Consider the following 22,842-nt stretch of genomic DNA (forward strand, 5'->3'; position numbering starts at 1 on the left):
CTAAAAGAAATAATTCGTGGAAAAAAGGTTTCGTAAGTTAACTAGGCATAGACTCCTCGAGAGATGGACAAATCAATGATGCATTGGCAAAGAGTTACAAAAGCTGTATTTCTATCATCATTCTCACTCTTGGCACATTTGGCTTCAGCTCAATGCTAAGTCTCCAGATATTCTGCTAAGCAGATATATTGCAGGGAAATCCAAGAGGGAAATAGGTTGATTTAGTACTTTGGTGTTAAATAGGTCGTCAAATCCTTTTGTTCTTAAGATAGCATTTCAGTACATGTGCTTAACAAAACTGACCAAGTATAAACACCTAAGGTAAAAGATTTCAGACTTTCAGTACATGCAAATAAGGTAGATTACAAGAACGCTACTTTCCATCTTTACCGAATAGCATCTCCCCCATGCGCTTCACTGCCTTTTGATACTCTTCCTTCTGAAACTCACTAAACATCTGAGTGTCAGCCATCAACAGCTCAGTGTACTTCTTGTAGAGTGTTGTTTCCTTTTTGTCCTTCGCTTCCTGCTGCTTTAGTCTCGCCAACTCAAGCTTCTCTTTCGAGAGATGGAGTTGAACCTCTGACATCTTCTCGCGATCCTTCTGAAGCATGGTCTGCAGATCCACTACACATTTAATGTCATCCTGCACCTCCGAGGAAGGACTTGATGCGTTCCCTTTACGTTTCCGCTTGCCCTTTACCATCTTGGAACCTTGTGTGTGTGTTTCTTTTTCAGGAAGACTACCTCTCACTGCCCTTTCATTCTCCAGCACTTTGTAACTGTGTGGATGCGAGTTCTTTTCAGGCACATCTTCCCTCACTGCACTCCCATGGTGAAATTCATTAAACCTTGAAGTGCCAGCTATCAATTTTTCCTTCCCATGCTGAAACTCATGGAGCCTCAAAGTGTCAGCCGTCAAAAGATCTGTTTGCTTTTCAGAAATTACGGTTCCCTTGTGTCAAGGGCGTCGAGGGATAGGGTAGGCGCACCCCGGCTACGTAGTTCGTAGCCGCGATCCTTGTTGGGGCGAGGTTTTACCCCTCAGCGCCCGTTTTGTTGAGAGAGGGAGAAGGAGAGATAATTGTTCTTGCTTAATCCTAATTGACGGATTACAAGGACTCTTATAGGCCATAGCCTCAACCGACTCTAACAATCACTCCTAAATCAGAGGCCCCTTGATTGGCTCTCCTTTAATCTAGCCACTTTCTAAACCGAGCCCTGCGCTGGTGCCTGCCGCGGTGACCGCGGCGGCCGCGTCGCCCTGGCGCGCTGCTGCACACCGCGCATCTCGGGCCCTTCTATTCCTGGCGTATGTGCGGCCCCACATGACATCTCTCCCCCCGTCGAGGAGCAGCTCGTCCTCGAGCTGGAAGGCCGGGTACTTGGCGGTGAAGGGCTCGACGTCTTCCCATGTAGCCGATGCAGCCGACTCGCCCTTCCACTGGACAAGGACCTGGCGCACACCGCGCGCCAATCGTGCCCGCACGGCCCGCTCCGGCTCTGGAACCGACGCACCATGGTGGATGGGGGGCAGTGGTGGTGGAGCATCCGGTGGCGGCCCACGGAACTTCTTGAGGAGACCGATGTGGAACACATCGTGCAGCCGAGCGCGAGGCGGAAGGGCCAGGCGGACGGCGACGTCGTTGATGAGTTCGACGACGCGGTAGGGGCCGAAGTAGCGCGGCTTGAGCTTGCCGGTGACGGCCTGAGGAATGGACGAAGCTGCCCGCTGACGAAGACGAAGGAGGGCCCAATCGCCCACCTGATACGTGACATGACGGTGGAGCTTGTCGTAGTGCTTCTTCTGGACCGCCTGCGCCTGCTCCAGGCGATAGCGGATGTCCGCCAGGAACTCGTCACGCTCCTCCATGTTCCTGGCGACGGCGGCCACCCGTGTGTCCCCCGTCTCATAAGACCGGATGGTCGGAGGATCGCGCCCGTAGACGACGCGGAACGGCATGTCCCGCAGCGAGGACAGGTAGGCGGTGTTGTAGACGTACTCCGCCCATGGCAACCAGCGCAGCCACTGTCGAGGTCGATCGCCGGTGAGGCAGCGCAGGTACATGACGATGACGCGGTTGACAGCTTCTGACTGGCCGTCGGACTGAGGGTGGAACGCCGAGGTCATGTGGAGCTTGGCGCCCATCAGGCGCATGAGCTCTCGCTAGAACGTCGAGGTGAAGACCGGATCGCGGTCGGACACCATGGACTGGGGAACGCCGTGAAGCCGCACTATGTCGGTGAAGAAGGCTTGCGCGACGGACTCGGCGGAGTACGGGTGCGCCAGGGGAATGAAGTGGCAGTACTTGCTGAACCTGTCCACCACCGTCAAGATGACGGACTTGCCACGGACGCGCGGCAATGCCTCCACGAAGTCGAGCGCGATGTCCGTCCAGACACCCTGGGGTACGGGCAGGGGAAGTAGAAGTCCTGCCGGGTGGAGGTGCTCCGATTTGTACCTCTGACATGTCACGCACGAGCGCACGAGGTCCTGCACCAGCTGTCGCATGTTAGGAAAATGAAAGTCGCGTCGGAGGCGATGTAGTGTGCGCTGGACCCCTTCATGCCCGTCCTCGTGCACGGCCACCATGATCTCCTGGACGAGCGGGGACACCGGGGGAATGTAGAGGCGGCCGCCGAACTGGACCATGCCGTCGACGAGCATCCATGGTGCGCCGCGGGAGCCTGCACGGAGCTCGTCCCGTATGGCGACGAGGACAGGGTCGGTGTCCTGCGCTTGACGGAGGCGTGTGACGAAGTCGAAACGCGGGGCGGAGATGGCGAAAATGACCCCCTCGTCCGTGTCGTGGCGGGACAAGGCGTCCGCCACCACGTTCGCCGCGCCCGGCTTGTACTCGACGGAGAAGTCGAAGCCCAACAGTTTCCCCACCCAGTGGTGCTGGGGAATCGTGGCGAGACGCTGATCCAACAGGTACTTGAGGCTGTAATGATCCGTCTTGACGAGGAATCGGCGGCCCCAGAGGTACGGTCTCCAGTGCCGTATGGCGTGGACGAGGCCGATGAGCTCCCGCTCATAGGCGGCGAGGGAGCGATGGCGTGGCGCGACGGGGCGGCTGAAGAACGCAATCGGGTGCGCGTCCTGGATGAGCACCGCGCCGAACCCGTGCGAAGAAGCGTCGCACTCCACGACGAAGTCCTTGGCGAAGTCCGGCATCGCTAGGATCGGGGCCGAGGTGACCGCCGCCTTGAGCGCGTCGAAGGCCGCGGCTGCTGCGTCGGTCCAGGAGAACCCTTCCTTCTTGAGGAGGGCGGTCAGCGGCGCGGCGACGGAGCCGAAGTTATGGACGAATTTGCGGTAGTACCCGACCAAGCCGAGGAAACCGCGCACCGCCCGCGCCGAACGTGGCACCGGCCAGTCATGGATGGCCTGCACCTTGGCCGGATCCATGGCGACGCCCGCCTCGGAGATGACGTGGCCGAGGTACGAAACGGAGGCGACGCCGAAGGCGCACTTCGCGCGCTTGACGAAGAGATGGTGCTGGCGCAGCATGGAGAGGACGGCGCGGAGGTAGCGAAGGTGGTCGGCCCATGTCTTGCTGTATATCAAAATGTCGTCAAAGAAGACAAGGACAAACCGGCGGAGGAAGGGTCGCAAGACGTCGTTCATGAGCGCCTGGAATGTCGCTGGGGCGTTGCACAGCCCGAACGGCATCACCAAGAACTCGTAGAGGCCCTCGTGTGTGCGGAACGCCGTCTTGTGGACATCACCCGGCCGCATGCGAACTTGGTGGTACCCGGAGCGAAGGTCCAGCTTGGAGAAGAATCGGGCGCCTTGGAGTTCGTCGAGCAGTTCGTCCACTACGGGAATGGGGAACGCGTCCTTGACGGTGAGGGCGTTCAGGGCGCGGTAGTCGACGCAGAAGCGCCAGGATCCCTTCGCCTTCCTGACGAGGAGGACCGGCGAAGAAAACGCCGACGCGCTGCTGCGGATGATGCCCTGCTCCAACATGGCGGCGCATTGCCGCTCCAACTTGTCCTTGTGGGACGCAGGGTACCGGTACGGCCGGACCGCCACCGACTGCGCGCCCGGCTTGAGGATGATGCTGTGGTCGCGGGCGCGCGGAGGCAGGAGCCCCTGGGGCTCAGCGAAGACGTCCCCGAAGGATGCCAGCAGTTCGTCCAGGAGGGACTCGCTGGCTATCGTGGTGCGGACGCCCGGCGCGCTGGTCGTCGCCACGCCCGTCCAGCACACGGCGCGCCCCTGACGCTGGAAGGACATCGTCCGCGCGCTGAAGTCCCAGAGCACCGGCCCCAAGGTCGCCAACCACTGCGTGCCGAGGACCAGGTCGTACCCGGCGAGTGGCATCACGAAGAGATCGACGCGGAATGTGTCGTTGTCGATGGTGAGCGGTGCCTGCCGAATGACGCCAGGGCAGGAGACGCGCTCGCCATTCGCCACTGTCGCCGTGAGGCGTGGGCGACGCTGCAGAGGCAGCCCGGTACGGAGGGCCGCGTCCTCGGCGATGAAGTTGTGCGTGGATCCCGAGTCGAGGAGCGCGGTGAAGACAGCGGCGCCCACGGCCACCTAGATCTGCATAATGTCGTTGAAGGACACCCCAGCGATCGCGTTGAGGGAGAAGTGCGGGGTCTCCTCCCCGGCGGCGTCCTCATCAGCAGCGGCCCCGTCGTCGGTGTCGTCCTCGATGACGCTGTCGAGGAGGAACAGCCGCTTGCAGACCCGATTGTGCCCGCGACCGAACTTTTCATCACAGTTGTAGCAGAGACCGAGGCGACGACGCTCCTCCTGTTCCGCCTGAGTCAGCCGACGAACCGGCCGGCCCTCCACGGTGATCGTGGCCGGCGCGGCCTTGGCCGTCTTGTCCCCCGGGGGCGCCGGCAGGGCGAGTCGCGGTGCGGGCGCCGGCAGGGGCGACCGATCGCGCGGGGGAACGCGTGCCGCGGGCGCGACGTAGTTGTTCCGCAAGTCGATCTTGCGGGCGAGGCTCATGGCCGCCACCAGCGACTGGGGATTGTGGATCTCCACATCATGGCTGAGCGGTGGAAGGAGGCCGGCGGTGAACAGCTGGACGCGTTGTGCCTTGTCTAGGCGGCCCGCGCGAGGTAGCAGGGCCTGGAACCGGTCCTGGTACTCCTCCACGGTACCGGTTCGGTGGCAAGCCGCCAACTCGCCGAGGGGGTTGGATCGGAGGGGAGACCCAAAGCGCAGGTGGAGGAGCTCCTTGAAATGGCGCCAGGAAGGCGTACCCTCGTCCTGCTGGACTTGGTAGTACCACAGCTGGGCGCCGTCCTCGAGGTTGTATGACGCCATCCAGACTTTCTCCTCCTCCATGATTCGCTGTTGATGAAAATAAGATTCACAGCGATTGATAAAGATCAGGGGATCCGACTTGCCATCGTAGCGCGGGAAATCGAGCGTTTGGAAACGCGGCGGCCGATCTTGGTGGTGCTCCCCCGACCCGGAGCGTGCGGAGGTTGACGATCCGCCCGGCGGCGGGCGCGCGGCGTCCAGGCGCTGGATGGCCTGGGCGTTGGCCTCCACGGACGTCTGGAGGGTCCTGATGGACGCGACCAGGGAGTCCAAGGTCGCCTGCAAGGCAGCGTTGGCGGCGTTGTTGACGGTGTTGTCACCCATGGCGTCTACGCGAGGCGAGGGTGACGGCGCGGCGGCTGAGGGTGGTGCGGCGGTTGGGGTTGGCGAAGGGGCACGGGATGAACTGGATCGCCTAGACCGTGATACCAGGTTGTCAAGAGCGTCGAGGGATAGGGTAGGCGCACCCCGGCTACGTAGTTCGTAGCCGCGATCCGTGTTGGGGCGAGGTTTTACCCCTCAGCGCCCGTTTTGTTGAGAGAGGGAGAAGGAGAGATAATTGTTCTTGCTTAATCCTAATTGACGGATTACAAGGACTCTTATAGGCCATAGCCTCAACCGACTCTAACAATCACTCCTAAATCAGAGGCCCCTTGATTGGCTCTCCTTTAATCTAGCCACTTTCTAAACCGAGCCCTGCGCTGGTGCCTGCCGCGGTGACCGCGGCGGCTGCGTCGCCCTGGCGCGCTGCTGCACGCCGCGCATCTCGGGCCCTTCTATTCCTGGCGTATGTGCGGCCCCACATGACACCTTGTCCTTCATTTCCAGCTGATTCCATCCGGACAACTCAAGCTTCTGGCCTGAAGGCCTAAGTTGTACTTCTGTCATCTCCTCATGTTTCTTCTCAAGCTTGTTTTGAGGATCCACCAAGCACTGAATGTCTTCTTGCAACTCTGATGAAGGAGATGAGACCTTGCTTTCACCTTCCCGTTTCTTCTTTGCAGGCATGCTACCTTGTTCACCTGTTTCTTTTTCAGGCACATCAGTGACATCTTCGGAGGATGACATGCAGTCCCCAAACTCAGACAATTCGTTTCTCTTGGAGTATAAAGAAGAGATGTAGTTTTTCCACTTGGGTTGGTCCCAGACAGCTTTCCAAAGATGGCTGAAGGTGAAATTATGTTTCGCTTCACCAAGGTACATCGCATTTGCTTCCTCACAGTACATTGCCCATGTTTTGTCCATCAGTTGCATGTGGTCAGACTGGACACTGGAATATTTTGCCTCCACTCGGCACCAACAATCATAGAAGTGGGCAATCTTCTTGTTAATCTTCTGCCAGTGGGGCTTCAATTGCTTTGGTGCTCTTCTCCGATTTTTTGGGGTGCTGCTATTGTACACCTCGGCGACATTTCCCCAGTGCGCCTCATTCTTCTTGGAATTACTCAACTTGGAACTATTCAACCAAGCACTAATCTGCAGTTCCAACACAACTATGTAAGAAAAAAAATGCAAGGTTTGAACAACAGGATATAAGTAAAAAAAATTCTCACCAATCTTAAGTCCTCCATTTCTGTCCAGTTCAATCGCCTAGCAGTCCTATCAGGTTTAACATTATCATCATTGTCTACACTAACAACGTCTTGTTCATCCGGGTCAGTTACTGAATGTGGGGTGCCCGAGTATGACGCGGAAATAAATGGCACCACTCCAGCAGGTGGAGGTGGAAGTGGCACTGCAGGTAGTGGCATAGTTCCAGCCGGTGGAGGCGGTGGTGTTGTCATAGCCCCAGCAGGTGGATGTGGTAGTGAGAATGGAGTATACTGTGGTTGAACAACAACATAATGGACATTTTGTGGGCATAGGTGTTGCTGCGGAAATTGCTGGTGGGGGAAATTCATGGCATATGGTGGCTGTGAAAATGATGGATGCTGCAGAAATTGTTGGTGGTGGAAATTCATAGGATTTGGCATTCTCGATGGCTCACCTGGACAACTCTTACAATTCGAGAAATCTCTGGGAGGACGAAGATCCATTGCAAATGGTAGGGAAGCGAGCCGTGTGAATTTGGTGTGATCAAATGATAGGCAAGTCCAGAGTAAATAATGAAGGGAGTAACATTTTTATCTTATATCCTACAGATATTTCCATCAAGATACCCAACGGCTTAACTTTGCAAAGGCTGTTTTTCACCTCTATATTTTTTTTTCACTGCTGTTGGACCCAATCTCAGACTGTTAAATACCCCACACTTGATGTTCCACTAAACTACAATAGCTCAGGGCTAACAGTAGTATTGATGGTAATTTTGTTTTGGCAGATGTCACACCCCTGGAAAAAAAAAAGAATTGTCAGATGAAGATGCAGAGGTTTGTACATAAATTGGTTCGGGTAACAGGTGATAGCAAAGAAGTTATATCATACAAATGTCCATCATACATAATCAGTTAACAGGAGACACCAGTACAAGGCCTAGGTCAACTATTTGAAGATCATATTTAGTAAGCAAAAGCTAATTGCTTCATCATATCAATAGTACTATAAAATATAAATGCAACTGGAAACACAAATCACCATCTCCTAGGATAGATTCCTCGTGTCTAAATGTGGCAACACTAGGCAAGAACAAGGATAAAAGACTAGTGAAAAGCATTTACTGTTCTAATCAGGTGGAGAAAGCGAGATGTGAAGGCCAAAATTCTTCTAGCAATCAGCATCACATGTCCAATGACAAAATCCTCGGCAAACTAATAGGCAGTGACACGCATAGCACAAACTACTCACCATTTCAAAAGAGAAAGGAGATGTGTCATACTGGTACTCTCACTACTCCATAGCAGCTGTAGTCCCATACATCTTTTATGCTGGGTGGTACATATAGGATTTGCAAAATTTTCTCAGTTTTAAAGGCAGGTTGCAAGTGTGACATTTAGATTAGTAAAGAACTCGATCAATCAGATTTGGGAGTTCCCTAATTAATCTATGATAGATTTCATCGTTTTCTACACATCACAACAGCACAGATGGAAAAAAAATGTGGTGTCAAATACAAATGAATGGCGTCCTACAAGCTAGCTTCAGATCAACAATAGCGTGAAGATCGATTAACAGTTTGTAGTACAATAGCATTTTGTCGTTAAACTAAGGCGAGAACCAAGCTAGATTCTAATAATTTGATATCAAACTATCGTGTAAACGGTTCAACATGTATAATCTGATAGCACTAAAACAGGAGTAGGGGGAAAACGCTGAGGCAAAGCGGTGAATCACAGTAACATTGCAATTACGAAAGGTCCCAGTATAAAGACGACATACAGTTTTGTGCAGTGCATCGAAGCAAGCCCCAATGTTTACAATTTGGGGATATCAGACACCTAATCAGAATTCAACTCAAAGAAAAGAAATCAAATCAAGAGTGAATGACGCTACCGCGGACGGGGCGACCCAAAGGCGAATGGCTTCTCGCGGTCTCCGGCTCGGAACGCCGCCGGCTTCGAGCAACGGGGGCAGGGCCACCGTGCCACCAACGGGCAGGATGCGGGGCGCCGGGTTGGGGATCTGCCTGCACGAGCCGCGCAACCAGGGTGGTACGCCGGACCGGGGCGGCGGCGACGAGGTGGGGTTTTGCTGTTTTCTGGTGGGGCAGTTGGGGTGAGAACGCTACGCGCGGCGAGGTCACAATATTGCAGGGGATTTATGCAAACCAGGAACCCCGCACCGGGTATATGTGTGAGCTCACGCCATCTAGCACTCCAATCCACCACGCAGGCACCAATGTCACTCAGCTTGTTAGTCTTATCAGTGTGAAGATTTAATGTTTTCTACTTTAAAAATATAGTCACTGAATGCACAACTTAACCAAAGCACCGAGAGTAAGTATGGAAGAAGCGAACTTCATGCTCCAAATGTTGGTTGATCTTTAGAAAGACACCAAATCACTTTAGAAACATGCATAATCTCTTAATAAGATGTTTGTCGGAACCTTAGGATCATCATAAGAACAACCCTTCACTACAATCGTTTTCTTAATCCCATCCTTGCCGAATAAGGATGCATATTCTCTGAATAAGGTGTTCGTGAGACCTTTTAGATCCTCACAAGAAATAAACCTAAATCTTGAAGCAGCTACAACTCTTCCCAAAGTAATCTAACAGCAAAACAATTTCATGATTACTCAGAACAGTAAGCATGATTTGTAGATAATCATCTTGAAAACTGACTACACACGGACAATAAATTAAATTATAATTGCTAACTCACAAAGCTCCATATATGAATAAACATTGTATTTATCATCTGTGAAGTTGAACATATGCAAAGCGGCTATCCTCATTGCTAGCCCCATCCTTGTCCTCGTCCCTACTTCCCGTGCTCTTCTTCCACCGAGCTGCACATTCCGCATCAAACAAAAGTATGAAACAATAGAGAAATTAAGAAACAAATATTGTCCATAAATAACAAAAACTAATTCTATATAATCATATTAGCAAAGCCATAAGAAAGTATATTTTACAATACCAAATTAAGCAAGGCTTTTCCATTATTGATACAATATATGGTCTAACTCCATAACATGTAAATCTGCCCTGACCACAGACTATACTCTACGCAAAACCAGACTAACTTCACCCATGGAATTTCTCTTCAGCTGGGAATGGAGTTTACCATTATCAAAGACGATTCATTTTTTGTTTAATTTACTAACAAGCAATGATCACAACTTCTTTGGAAAATCACCACCTTAGTTGTTATTTTCCTTCCTCAATTAATCTAATACTGAGTGAATATGTCAAGCATCACAAAAAATATATCGTATTGAGGACCAACTGAAATAGGTAGGAAAAAACATATCAATTAGATGTTTACCTCGATGGATGCAATTGTTTCTTGGCTCAGGCTCAGCCCTCTCTCCTCCATAGAAGACACCCCTCGACTAACATGAATGAAAGAGCAATTCTTCAATCGAGAATTTTGGTCGAAATCCAGCCGTGCATCCATGAAAGGTGTACGTGTACCCGGATGCATTTGTTTCTCCAATGCCTACCGCGACAGCAAGATGTGCCAACTGTTGAGGAGTGAGAAGGATCGATGATGAACTGTTGAGGCAAGCGTGAAGGGAAACACCGATGATCCCTTGCCCACCGCACTAGCCAGTCAAGCTGATGTGCTCCGTGGCATGCGAAGTCAACCTAAACGGCTTGACTCCTTCTCCGCCATTTCTTGCACATGGCTACGCCACAGGCCCTTTGCCACTCGGCATGGAGACACAGCCCGTGGAGGCAAAGGATGGGCATGACCCGGACTAGGAGGAGGAGGAGGTGGAGCACACGGTGGTCGGTGGCGCCTTGATTGATCATGGCAAGCTGGCATTGTTGGGGTCAGACGATGCTAGTAGGGGATCGTGGCCTCTGTTGCAGGAATAAGTATTAGCCTATAGCCGACAACCTATTTTTGCTCTTGGGCCAGCTGGCGAGAAGCGGTGGGCAGTAAAGGAGCTAGAGGTGACAGACTGTAGGCTAGAGGGCAGTTGAGCGGAAGATGAAGCATGTGGGAGGCAGGCAGATGGGCATCAAGGCAGAAGGAGCGCGATGAGGGGGAGGAGCATAATTAGCAGGATTTGTAGAGGGAGCCAAAAGTGTCGATTAGGACTTGGGAGAGGAAGTGGGATGGGGAAGGGGTAGTGATAGCAAGACATAGCGCCGCTGAAACTTCGGCTGGCTGGGACTTCGGACGGGCATGAGCAGAACAAGAACTGTGGCTGCAGATCAACAGCCAATAGAGACGGTGACTAGCCATGGTGGCCAGTCGCAGACCCAGTGCGCGGCCTGGGGCGGTGGCCAGCAAGCGTCGGTGTAGCCACATGCGTAAGTGTGTGGCCCTGGGTGACGAAATTAGCGAGGGAGTGGCAGGAATAGGAGCCCATAGAACCTCGACGCAGACAACAGCAAGGGGTGTCACGGGAGGCAGCACGTAGCAGCATCGTGGTGGTATGAGATTATTGGTCTAGTGCAAGGTAAACTGGCATGTCGGCTTGGGTAGCAGTAGGACACAGTGGTGTTGATTGAAGAACTCGATGGTGATAGGACTTCTCTGTTGGTGGTGTGGCAGAGGCACTGCTTGGCAGCGGTTGCTCTTTAGCCGGAGTGAAGATGATATAAAAGTTAGTAATCCTCTAAGTTTGAAAGAAAGAAGCGGTACTTGAAGGTATTCAAAGGTTTAAATTGGTTCAAATGAGTTTACATTTGAATTTGAGTATAGGTATGCCGCACTATTAAGAGGGATGCAATATAGAGCTAATTATCGTGTCTCAGTACTCAAGAGTATCTAACCATCCCAAAGTGAGAGACACAAAACATCCATGAACACCGGACAATGCTAACTTGAGAGTTTGCTTTATGAGTCCGGTGCTGAAAGTGTGGAAGTGTCTGAATCGGGTTTCAAAGTGTTCCGAATTTTGATCCAATTTGTTTGAGATTATGAATTTAGTTGGGTTGTGTAGCCCTTTGAATAAGCTTTTCGTAGAGTCAAAATCGTTGAAATTGGATATGGAGTAAAAAGTTATCCCTGTTTTTAGAAGGTCAGCTGTGTTGAACTCAGAAGTTCCGGGTTAACCAGGAAGTTCCGAGTTGTCCGAAAGTTCTGGATGAATTCTGAGTTGAGGTTCTCAGTTGTGGTTTGAAGTTTCAATCCGAAAGTTCCATATTGAACCCAGAAGTTTCGGATTCTGTGGTAAGTTCAGATGTTCCGAGTTGGCTTCGGGCAGGGGTGCTCGGTTTGGCCTTTCAATCCAACCCGAAAGTTCCGGGTTAGGCCAGAAAGCTACATAATGGCAAGTTTGTTAAGTTAACCGAAGTTCCGGGTTAGTGTAGAAAATGTGTGTAACAGCTAGTTTTGGGGAGTTGGGTATAAATACCCCCTCAGCCCTTCCTTGTTTGCTACTGCTAGGGCACAAAATAGAACATCTTTAGAACCAAAAGAACTCCTTCCCACTCCGATTTAGTGTGAGATTTGAGAAGAAACGTGAGTTGGGTTGGGAGATTGGAAGATTCAGTGCAAGTGAGCTATACTCTATTTTTGAGCACTTGAGTTCATCAACAAAAAGTTCATCATCACATTTTTTACTCATGGAGCTTGAACCTCCTGGGCGGCTAGGCGTCCTCAGTGAGCACCCAAGGTTGTGATGTGCTATGGGAAGTTTGTGAAGGCTTTGACTTCACCTCCGCAATGGAAGAAATCAAGAGTGGAAGCCAAGCTCAAGTGTGACCGAGCTTGGAGAGGAAAATGGTTGAGAGAGATTAGCTCAAGTGTGACCGAGCCCCTCAACGGAGACGTAGGAACCTCTAGTGGAGGTATTCGGACTTTGGAAAAAAAATCTTGTGTCTCCTCTCTTGTATCCTTGTCTTTGAGTTCTTGCTCACTATTTGTGCATATTGCTTGATCTATGTGTTCGTGTGAAATTGATTGTAGATTCTTCGTAGACCTACTTGAAATTATCATTTGGAACACACGACTCCATTTGGTTTTAGTTAGAACTCATTAGGTATTGTTTAATTTCAGTTTTAAGTTCTGAACCTGGAAGTTCTGGATTCTATTTAATCCGTTGCAAAGCTTTGAACCTGGAACTTCTAGTGAACATTATTTTCAGGATTTTCAATTATAGTTTTCTTGCATATCTTTTGCTGAATATATTTGTCACCATAGAATTGTAACCTTCACACCTATTTAGGGTGATTGTGCACTAGTTTAGCCTAGCATATTTATGATTTTCACTTGTGAAAATTCCGTTAGTTTATTTTCTGTTGCAAGTTTAGGCCAATGGCAAAAGGGATGAATTTTTGTAAAAACGCTTATTCGTCCCATTTAGGTGACATCATTGTCCTTTCAATTGGTATCTAAGCCAAGTCTATCTTTTAGGACTTTACCGCCTAGAGAGTAAAGATGTAGACTAGCAGATTAGTGTATATAGAACCACTCCTATTAGATGGCTCTAATTATTTTGAGTGGAGTACTTGCATGCTTTTAATTTTTAGGAACATGGGTCCTTAAATAGAACGAGTTGTAGATGTATGTATTTCTCCTCCTAGTGGCATCTTGCTAACACCCAAAGAGGAAGATAAATGCCTACATCTCAATGCTCAAGTTACTAATGCTTTATTTAATACTTTGAGTATAGATGTGATTGAATCTATCATGCCACTTAAAGATGTTCATCTCAGTTGGACTACTCTTAAACAAAGTATTTATCTTTCAAATTGGCAATGTGTTTGCCAAATTGATAGGTACTCAAAGTGGCTTGAAGAAGAAAAAAGTCATTTGAGTTACTAAGCCTATTGTGAGTAATGTCTTAGGACCCAATAATGTTGGGGACCAAAAATCTCAAAATTGATCAATAGTTGAAATGTAGGGTATTAGAGACTTGGCTAATTGTTTGAAGATTTATCTAATTATTTAAAGAGCCGGGAAATATATTTATCATCTATCCAATGTTGTAGTGTCTTAAATTCATGTTCTTCATTATTGTGTTAGATTTATTGTTCAACACAATTTCTGTAATTTATAGAATTTGGAATATCCGAGTTTAACTTAGAAATTTTAGATAAGACAGAAACCGGAAGTTCTGGGTTGTATCCGGAAATTCCGGATTCTGGGAATTCCTGGCTTTTGACATGTGTAGATTTTGTATCTATGCTTGTTTTAGAGTTTATGCTTATCCTAGTATGTGTAGACTTTATTACAATCTTGTCATGCTTATTTTTTTCATATCCATGCAAGATTGCTTGCTAAATGTGCTATAATTTGTTTATAGCACATCTAGCTTTTTTTACCGACTAGTATGTGTAGGTCATATAACTAGTATATGTAGGATGAATTGTACATTTATTTGTTGATTGTGTGGTTTTTGAGCCGTATTTGATCTTATCACTTGCACCAGCATCACTTTCGCTTGATTTTGTCAACACACTGTCTTCATCCAAATTCTCAAGCTTGCTTGCTCTCCACGTGTAAAGCTAGGATCAACCTTGACTCCATTTAGTCTCCTTAATCATTTGGCACTAAGCACCCTGCTTAGCTCTTATCATCCCGCCGTCGACGACCAAGTTGCATCCACCACCTACACATTATAAGACAAGCACACAAGTTTCTCCAACTCCATTTATCTCCATCTCCGGTTAGTCATGCTCATGCAAACAAAATTCAACTCAACTCAATCTTGGTCAATGACTAATCACATATAAACCAAGGTACATATCCACTTGCTTTGTTAGTTTTCTTCTGGCTTCTCTTGAAGGGTAGATTTAACACAAGGGAGCTCCTGAGGAGGAAAAGCATGCACCTTCCTTCATATACTTGTGATCTTTGCATTTTTCAGCTGGAGAAACGCATAATTCATCTTTTTGTATATTGCTATTTTGCGCATAATAGCTGGTCATTACAAAATCTTTGAATCAATGTTTAGCACAGGCCTACTCAAACTCTAAGACACTTCAGGAGAAACCTAAGAGTTCCTTTTGCTATGGAGATTATCATTCTAATGAGTTGAGTATTTGAAAAGTTAGAAATTATTAGATCTTCAATGAAGTTCATCCTTCAATTCTAGCCATCGAGTGCCTCTTCAAGAAGGAATTTAGATTGGTTATCCATCGTGCTTGGCCTTGTCATGTAGATGCTATGTTCTAATGGCCTGTTTCTTTAGAATAACTTGTATAGATCTTTTTTTTTAATTTTTGTTTTTGGTTTGTAACTGTGCTCTACTCCTTTTTCTTTTAAATTATTATATAACCAGTAGGGGATAATTCTAGTTTCTCAAAAGAAAGCCACCCCGCACTTATATAGGGCACAAGGAGACACAATGGTTCGCACTTCACCAATCCTAAGACAACACGTGTCTCACTACCATGGTAACAACCTGCACAAAGTGGTTACACCTCTGCAATCAGTGATCAAATGCCACGTATAGTATAGAGGCAAATGATACAACACTGGTCACAAGCCAAAACTACATGAAGCCCTTTTGGCTACAACACAAAAAAGAGGCCAACTGGAACAAATGGCCCATGATCCAAGACACGTTGTGAAGACTCACCGTAAGACGAGATAATAATTCTTTGCAAACTTTGGATGGCCTTACGGGGACAACGGGCGTAGAGAAAATAGCCCTATTAGGTCATGATTGTGATTTTGGTGATGAACCACAACATAGTCAATGGGACTAACATGTTTGTCAAGTATATATTTTAGTAGGTCTCATAGATACAATACATAAAGAAGCCACTATAGCCGGGACAAAGTTTGGTTGAATTAGTGAAGTCACAAGAAAAATATACTCACCAGAAGGCCTAGTGTTGTAAGAATTGTGCGCACTAGAGCTTTGTTTCTAGAGGAAGCTTTACCTCACTCGATGGTCTAGTGTCAAATGGGTAGAAACACAGAGCATTTTTGACAAAGGGGAGAATGCATATGGCTTCACCGAATGGTCTAGTGATCACCGGAGGATCACATCGGACTATTTCTTGCTGAGAAGAATACACGCACAGAAAAACAAAGATCAACTCACCAGAAGATCCGGTGCCTATGTTATACACACCAAAAGCTTTACACCTGAGTATTTCCTATAGAAGCGTTCCCAAGAATTGAAGATCGAATAATACGTCACTGGATAGTCCGCTGATAACTACTATGCACACCAGATGCTTTACATCGGAGTATTTTCTGCAGAAGCATTTCCAAGAGTTGAAGATAGAAGAATACATCACTGGATGGTCCAGTGATAGGTGTTGTGTACACCGGAGGCTTACAAACGGAGCAATTTACATAGAGAGGCTGCAAAGGATAGGATGGCTCAAATGTACTGACCATATAGTCTGGTGATGGAGATGATGTATACACCAGAGTGTTCAGTATTTAGGATGACTTTGAGTGGAATCCAATGGCTAGTTTCTAAGGTTGTACTCATTAGATGATCCGGTGTTAGTACTACTATTGTCTCCAGATCATCTGATGTTAATAGCTTTTCTGAGCCATTGGGAAAATAGCTAGTTGACGGGTTTAGGCTATAAATACCTCTCTAATCAGTCATTTGAATGTGTGGCACGCTACTAGAGTCCAAAGAAACAGAGAAACACTTGAGAAGACATCCAGGCCACCAAAGTGCTTAAAGTGATCATCCAAGGCAATTAAGCACAAGCTTAGAGAGTATTTAGTGCTTATAGACCTAGCGTGAGTTTTAGCTAGGAGATGCAACGTGAACAAGGTATGAAGGAGTGATCCTAGCTTAGACCAAGTGGTGTGCCAACACCTTGGAGTCTTGGTGACTCGCCGGCAACTTGAGTCGGAGTTGCTCAATCTTGTTGACCCTCTAACTTGGTGTGGAGTGGCGGCAAGACACATGTACGGGGACGCGTAGACCCTTGCCTTAGTGTCTCAAGCTCTAAAGTGATCATGGCAGCAAGTGACTGGAAGAGAGGCTAGTGGTGAGGCCTTGCCTTTGTGGCTTTGCGGCTCATCTGGTTTGAAGCATTGCCTTAGTGGCTTGGTGGTTCAAGAGTAGTGACCGGGTGCCGTCCAGGAGCATATCCTTGGTGAAATTCTAATGTTGACCAGGGGTGATGTTTATTCCATCGATACTACGGGATAAAAATCCCATGTGCCGAGTTTGCTATCTCTACCTTATTTACGTTTCTGCATTTACATACTTGCAAGCCACCTTTGCGCATTTATCTTACTAGAGTAATTTGCTAGGATTGGCTATACGTTGTAAAACTCTTTTGATCAGTAGAGTACACATAAGATAAACCTAGAGCACATTTAGATAGAATTTGATATAGGTTTATCTTATGAAGCTTTTAGAGCCAATTAGGTTTTAAGTGTCCTAATTCACCCCCACCCTCTTAGAATATCATCGATCCCTACAAGTGCTATCAGAGCCGGGACTCACACCTTTCACAAGGACACGCCATTCAAGCAGCATTTGAGACCCCATCTCATTTTGATCGGTTAGGCTTCACCACCTAGTGAGTTGTGACGTCCAGGATTGGGATGGATACCCATAGTGCTCCACTTTTCGATGGCACAAATTTGCCCTATTGGAAAATTCTAATGTCTTGTTATTTGCAATCCAAGGTTCTAGATGTTTATAGAGTCACTGAGGAAGGGATGAGATAACGCATCACTAACAAGGAGAGACAATTAGATTCGTTGGCGAAGAGTATCATTTTATCATCCTTAAATGTTGATGCATTTAATTGTATTTATTCTCTCACCAATGCACCTAATATTTGGACTAATCTCACTAAAATACATGAAGGCACAAAGGATGTACATTATGAGAAATATCATGTGCTTGTTACTAAGCTCAATGGCATCAAACAGTTACCCCATGAAAATGCTAATGGCATGTACTCACATTTGAATATTCTTGTCAATGAGATTAATGGGTTAGGTTTTACGAAAATTGAAGATGATCAAGTGGTGAGAAGAATACTTCAGATTCTTCTTCCGAACTACAAGTTGATAGTCTTCATCATTTACGACAACAACGACGTCAAGAGGATGACTCCAAGTCAACTGCTCAGAACGATCATCGCCCATGGGATGACCATGAATATGGGGGTGGAAGCCTCTTTCTCATCCAACGCCAAGAACCTTGCTCTCACAAACAAGCAAGCACCATGCCCACACATGAAGGTTAAGATGAGAAAGCAAGAGCAAGAGTCAAGCTCAAGCGAAGATGATGAGATGATGATGAAGAGAGCGATGAATATGAGCAAAGCACCTCGAGTGATGAAGAGATGGATCCCAAAGTTGCCAAACTCATCTCTCAAGTGGAGAAGAACATCAAGAAGGTCAATACCAATATTGATCACCAAATCTCTATGAAAGACTTGGTCAAAACAATTGATCACATCAAGAAGGAGAAGGAGAACAAGAGCAAGAGGGAGACAAGAGGAAGAGCCAAAGTATTTGCAAGCATGGGAAGATGGATGACTGAAGATGAAGATTCAAGCTCAAGTGATGAGAGCTTCACCACCCACTCCTCCATGAGAACTCATTCTCAAAGTCGTCATTATGCAAGTCGTCATCTCACAAGTGCCTTATGGCTAAAGGTATGGGTAGCAATGTATGTGATGATGAATCCTATGAGGATTCCCCATCTCAAGAAGAACTCCTTCATTGGAACAATAAACAACAAAGGGCCCTTAAGAAACAATTAAAAGAGCTTAAGAAATTCAATGCACTTAATGACATTCATGCTACCTTTATTTCTAATTATGAATAATTATTAAGCAAATTTAATTTGCTAAAAAAGGAGCATGATGAGCTTAAGGCTAAATTTGAGTGCATTGAATCTCAAACTAAGGTCTCTTTGAAGCAATCTACCTCTCTATTTAATTTTAATCCTAAGGTAGATGTTTCTACTTTGTGCGATGATTTAATTTATATATCATTCTCACCCCTTTGCAATGAGAAATACATTTAGAATATTTTTTATAACCATCTAATAATCCCATTGCACATGTAAATGATGAGCTCAAGCAAGAAATGGAGAAGCTCAAGAATTACTTGGAAAGTCTAAAGGGCAACGGACATGTCCAACCTCCTCAAAATATCCGTGCAACCATGGTGAACACGCTTGCGGAGGGATCCACCATAATATGCTTCAAGTGCCATCAAGAAGGTCACAAGTCCTTCTAATGCAAGCAAATCAAGAAGTAGACTAAGGAGAAGAAGAAGGTGTCGAACATCTCTAACAAGACCTCCAACCTCTACATTGTAACACCCTGATTTTCAGATTTCTCAAATTTCTAAAATTTTCCAAGATTATTGAATAGTTTCACCAGTAGTATAGGTTTAAAACCGATTTTCTTAATCAATCAATTAATATATGTTATTATTTTGTGTGCATTGCATGCTGAGTTTTGTTAGGAGCCAGGTAAATTCATTAAAGTTCTTTTTCTTTTTTGTTTTCTCTTTAGTGTTTTGAGTGAAAAGATTTTGAAAAAGTTTATACAAAATTCAGTAGTGAATAAGTTAGCGATCTTAATGGTTGGAAATCAAAATCTTTAAATTCATCATCTATTCAATTCTTGATCATACCTGATCCTTTTCTAGTTTAATTCAAATATTATCCAAATTCTTGTTTAAAGCCAATCTCTCCTCTTTCTCAAATTCTACCCAAATTCAAATTCAAATTCCTTATCTACTCCTATTTTTGTTCAACCTCATTTTTTGTTTCTCTTAAATTCACTCCAAACTCAATTCAAATTCAAACCCTATTCAAATTTCTCTACAAAAGTTTCTTTTCTAAACCCTAGATATATCTAAAGTGTCTTTAGGCTCAATCTTGCTCAAGTCCAAACCCTTAGCCAAGTCTTCTCGATGGCCCAACAAAGGATCCACAAAATCTGTAAATTTTCGCAGAGTTCTGGATAGCCTCATCTTCTCATTAAGTTTCAGAGTTCAAAATGGCCTGAAATGGAAATCTTCATGATAGAAAAGTTATAGGTCTCGTCGAGTGCTTAGATTTGAACTATGGAAGTCCTATTTTGGATAATGGACCAAGGAGTTATGGCCCCCGAAATTAGTGCTGCGCAGATAAGTCCGAGTTTAAACAGTTTATCTTGTGGTGCATTTTTGGAAATCACGATGGAGTTTTCAGAAGTTCCAATGAATACCAAAGTGTTAGATCTTTTCAAGCACTATAATTTAGAGTCAAGAAACATCCAATTTGGAGTCCGGACGATGAAGATATCATCCTCGAAATAGAAAGCTACGAAAAAGGAAACCGTAACCGACTCGAACTCGAATCCGATTCGTGTTCGGCTTGGACTCCACCTCAACCAACCGCCCCTAGCCCTATAAATATGAGTTGAAAGCCCTCTCCTACCCCTATTCCATGCCACCAAACCCTAGAAGTCGCTACTGCCCTGTCCGTGCGCTGCCGTTCGCCAGAGCCACCGTCCCCCGTGATGCGCTACCTCGTTGTCTTCTCCGCGTATCCTCCTTCCTAGACCATCAAAACAAGGTGAGGACCCATTCTTCTCCTCCCTTACTACTGTTTTAGCATCATACTAAGTCCCTAGCCAAGCCCTACCACGACCAAAGCCCGATCTACACCGCCATGATCGTTGCCATCGTGGACAGCCACGCTGTAGCCGATTGGCATCGACGTTCCCGATCGACCAGAGGTCAAATCACCAAGCCCTTTCACCAGTGCATGTCCCATGATATTCCCCATGCCCTCACCAACCAGGTCGGCTAGTAGAGCAGCTAAACCACCATAATCAAGGTCAACATACCCGCTGTCCGGTTTCAGGACGTGTTCTGCGCGTGCACCAGATTTGAATTCGCGTCCCCCCTCAGTCCGAAACCTGTATTGATGCACCAACTGCATCACGGCGTGTCCCATTGAGTCTTCTATGTGACCCTAGGAGCCCATCCCCGTTTCTGCAGCGACACGATCAAGATGCTATTGCCAACCACAGCACATCACAGCCATCACTCGTCTCATCTCTGCAGATCGTTCTTCCTCTTAGTGAATGATCTATCCAAAACTATACCGTAGCATTGTGTTCCCAGGATATATGAACATCTCTGTTCAAACGGTTTCTTAAATTTCATAGCCAATCTCTGGGAACACGAGCGTGTTCGTTCCTGCATCTATTCGCGATCACCACCAAACCTAGAAGCAGTCATCGCTGTTTTGCCGCTACCTTGGATGACCCCTTCCAAAACCAACCATACCGCTGAGTTAGTCTTTCTGCGTTTTATGCTATGCTTCCCTCGTTTCACTGAAACACCACCAAAGCTGACATCGATGTCTGTGGTTATGTACCCGATCGCCATCTCCGATGAAACCCGAACCACCACCGCTACATAGAGTCACTAGTAGTATCCTTAACCTATAAGCGCAACCTTTAGCCTTTTTGATCCATCATAGGTGGTCGATACTAGATCTCAGCATATCCCTTCTTTAATGCAAGATGGTACTTGCATAGCATGCTAAGTCAGCACCACATCATTCTCCTTAGCCTAGTCAGCGAAGTCTGGTTTGCCCTACACTTTTTGAATCTTGCGCAATAATATTGTCAAGTCTGACATAGTGATTGTGCAATAAAACCTTTCCCACAGGAAGATAGTTCCGGAAACTCAGCATTTCCTTTTCAGTCTAATCCATTTCTCGAAAGCTGTTCTCTTTTCATCTTAACTCCGATTTAGGCAATTCTTGCATCTAAATGTTTCTAAAATCTTACCTATCCAACCATAGTATTTTTAAAGTGTTTTAATGATGTTTGGTATGTTGTTCTTAGTATTTTCGTTTGTGTTTTTTCTCGGTAGTTCTCGCAATTAGTCGATAATGTTCCGGAGCAGATCAAGGGACTTCAAGACCAAGGTTTCGACAACACTGAGTGGCATTGGGAATAAGGCAAGTGTCCTTGAACATCTTGAACATATGTTTTTAAATGTTTTGTTTTATAAATCTACATGCAATGTCTGTCAATTTGATAGGTAGTCACCTATGTTAGGGTTTTTGCTAGATTTTTTCTTATCATCCCTTGAAGCCTAAGTGGGTTATGGTTAGGTGTCTTGTGGGTAGAGTTGCTTAGCCATGCTGTCAGAATGTTGGGAAGTATCATAAACATGATTAATGGAGTTATGCAATGGTAATGATGAATTTGGTATAGTAACATGGAACCTTAGGACTTGGGCAAAGAATGGGTTTGGTGATGTTGGTTCTTGTGGTGGGCTTGTGGATATGTTCCAAGCAGAGATGTTAGGATTTGTTGGTTATTTCCTTGTTGGATAGTTGGAAATTCTTTGCCCAAGTATCACATATAAGGACCAGTTCATGGAGCGACAACCCAAGAATTACCGTACCAACCACGAGGCTGATATGGGTAAGGCTTAGCATATTGGTTAGATACCTGGCTGATATTCATTGGAGTACCAGGACCTAATCAATGGAGAATGCTTCGTAGTGATCTCCTGGCAGCACACCACTAGCGTGTGTTAAGTGTCTTGTAAACACGGCAATATGGAATTCACTAACTCGTGGGGAAAGTTGGACAACCACTGCAGAGTGTAAAACTGTTATAACAGTCGTGCTCACGGTTATGAGAGACTTGAATCCTCACATGATTAGTGGGTTGTGGTTATGGGTTATGGTTATGGGTTTGGTTGCAGTTATGATTCTGGTACAGGGAGTACTAGATGTTTGTGGTTTTGGTTATAATACAGGGAGTACTAGATGGTTTTGGTATACAAGGTGGAGAGCCTTATATGCTGGGTGTTGGACTATTTAGGTTACATTCACTTAATAATTGTTTAATGCTTTTTGAGTTCAAATATGTTTTCATTGCTCGCATTTACGCAAATATACCTTGTGTTAGCCTATTCTTGATATAAGCCTGCATATCATTATCTTTCCCACACTTGTTGAGCGCGTCATGTGCTCACACTTAATATTTTTCCTATACCATGCGACATGTGTGCTGTTGCTCAGTGAGTGAAGATATTGAAGACTATCAAGATGAGGATGTGACGTTTTAGGC

General features: G+C 46.7%; 1 protein-coding gene across 2 annotated transcripts; it reads right to left on the reverse strand.

Annotated features, from left to right (window-relative positions):
* Window positions 1-228: 228 nt before the first annotated feature.
* LOC133900554 (uncharacterized) lies at window positions 229-9,053 on the reverse strand. Of its 2 annotated transcripts, XM_062341730.1 has the most exons (4): window positions 8,723-9,053; window positions 6,847-7,624; window positions 6,104-6,769; window positions 229-955 (listed from the first exon to the last, which is right to left on the reverse strand). In XM_062341730.1, the coding sequence occupies exons 2-4, from the start codon at window positions 7,327-7,329 to the stop codon at window positions 374-376; spliced, it is 1,731 nt and encodes a 576-aa protein (XP_062197714.1). In that variant the 5' UTR covers window positions 7,330-7,624; window positions 8,723-9,053; the 3' UTR covers window positions 229-373. The 2 variants fall into 2 exon arrangements, with proteins under 2 accessions (XP_062197714.1, XP_062197715.1); XM_062341731.1 differs by lacking the exon at window positions 8,723-9,053 and having other exon boundaries at window positions 6,847-8,713.
* Between the last annotated feature and the right edge of the window lie 13,789 nt (window positions 9,054-22,842).

This window comes from Phragmites australis, chromosome 19 (genome assembly GCF_958298935.1).
Source record: "Phragmites australis chromosome 19, lpPhrAust1.1, whole genome shotgun sequence".
NCBI classification, from domain to species: Eukaryota; Viridiplantae; Streptophyta; class Magnoliopsida; order Poales; family Poaceae; genus Phragmites; species Phragmites australis.

Bases quoted from the DNA above. Each gene is read 5' to 3' on its own strand.
- LOC133900554 (XM_062341730.1), bottom strand. From the start codon at position 7,329: ATGGATCTTCGTCCTCCCAGAGATTTCTCGAATTGTAAGAGTTGTCCA. The intron at 6,770-6,846 runs GTGAGAATTTTT...TTGGAACTGCAG, and splicing joins AAATGGAGGACTTAAGATTG to ATTAGTGCTTGGTTGAATAG. The intron at 956-6,103 runs GTGTCATGTGGG...CCTTGACACAAG, and splicing joins AGCTGGAAATGAAGGACAAG to GGAACCGTAATTTCTGAAAA.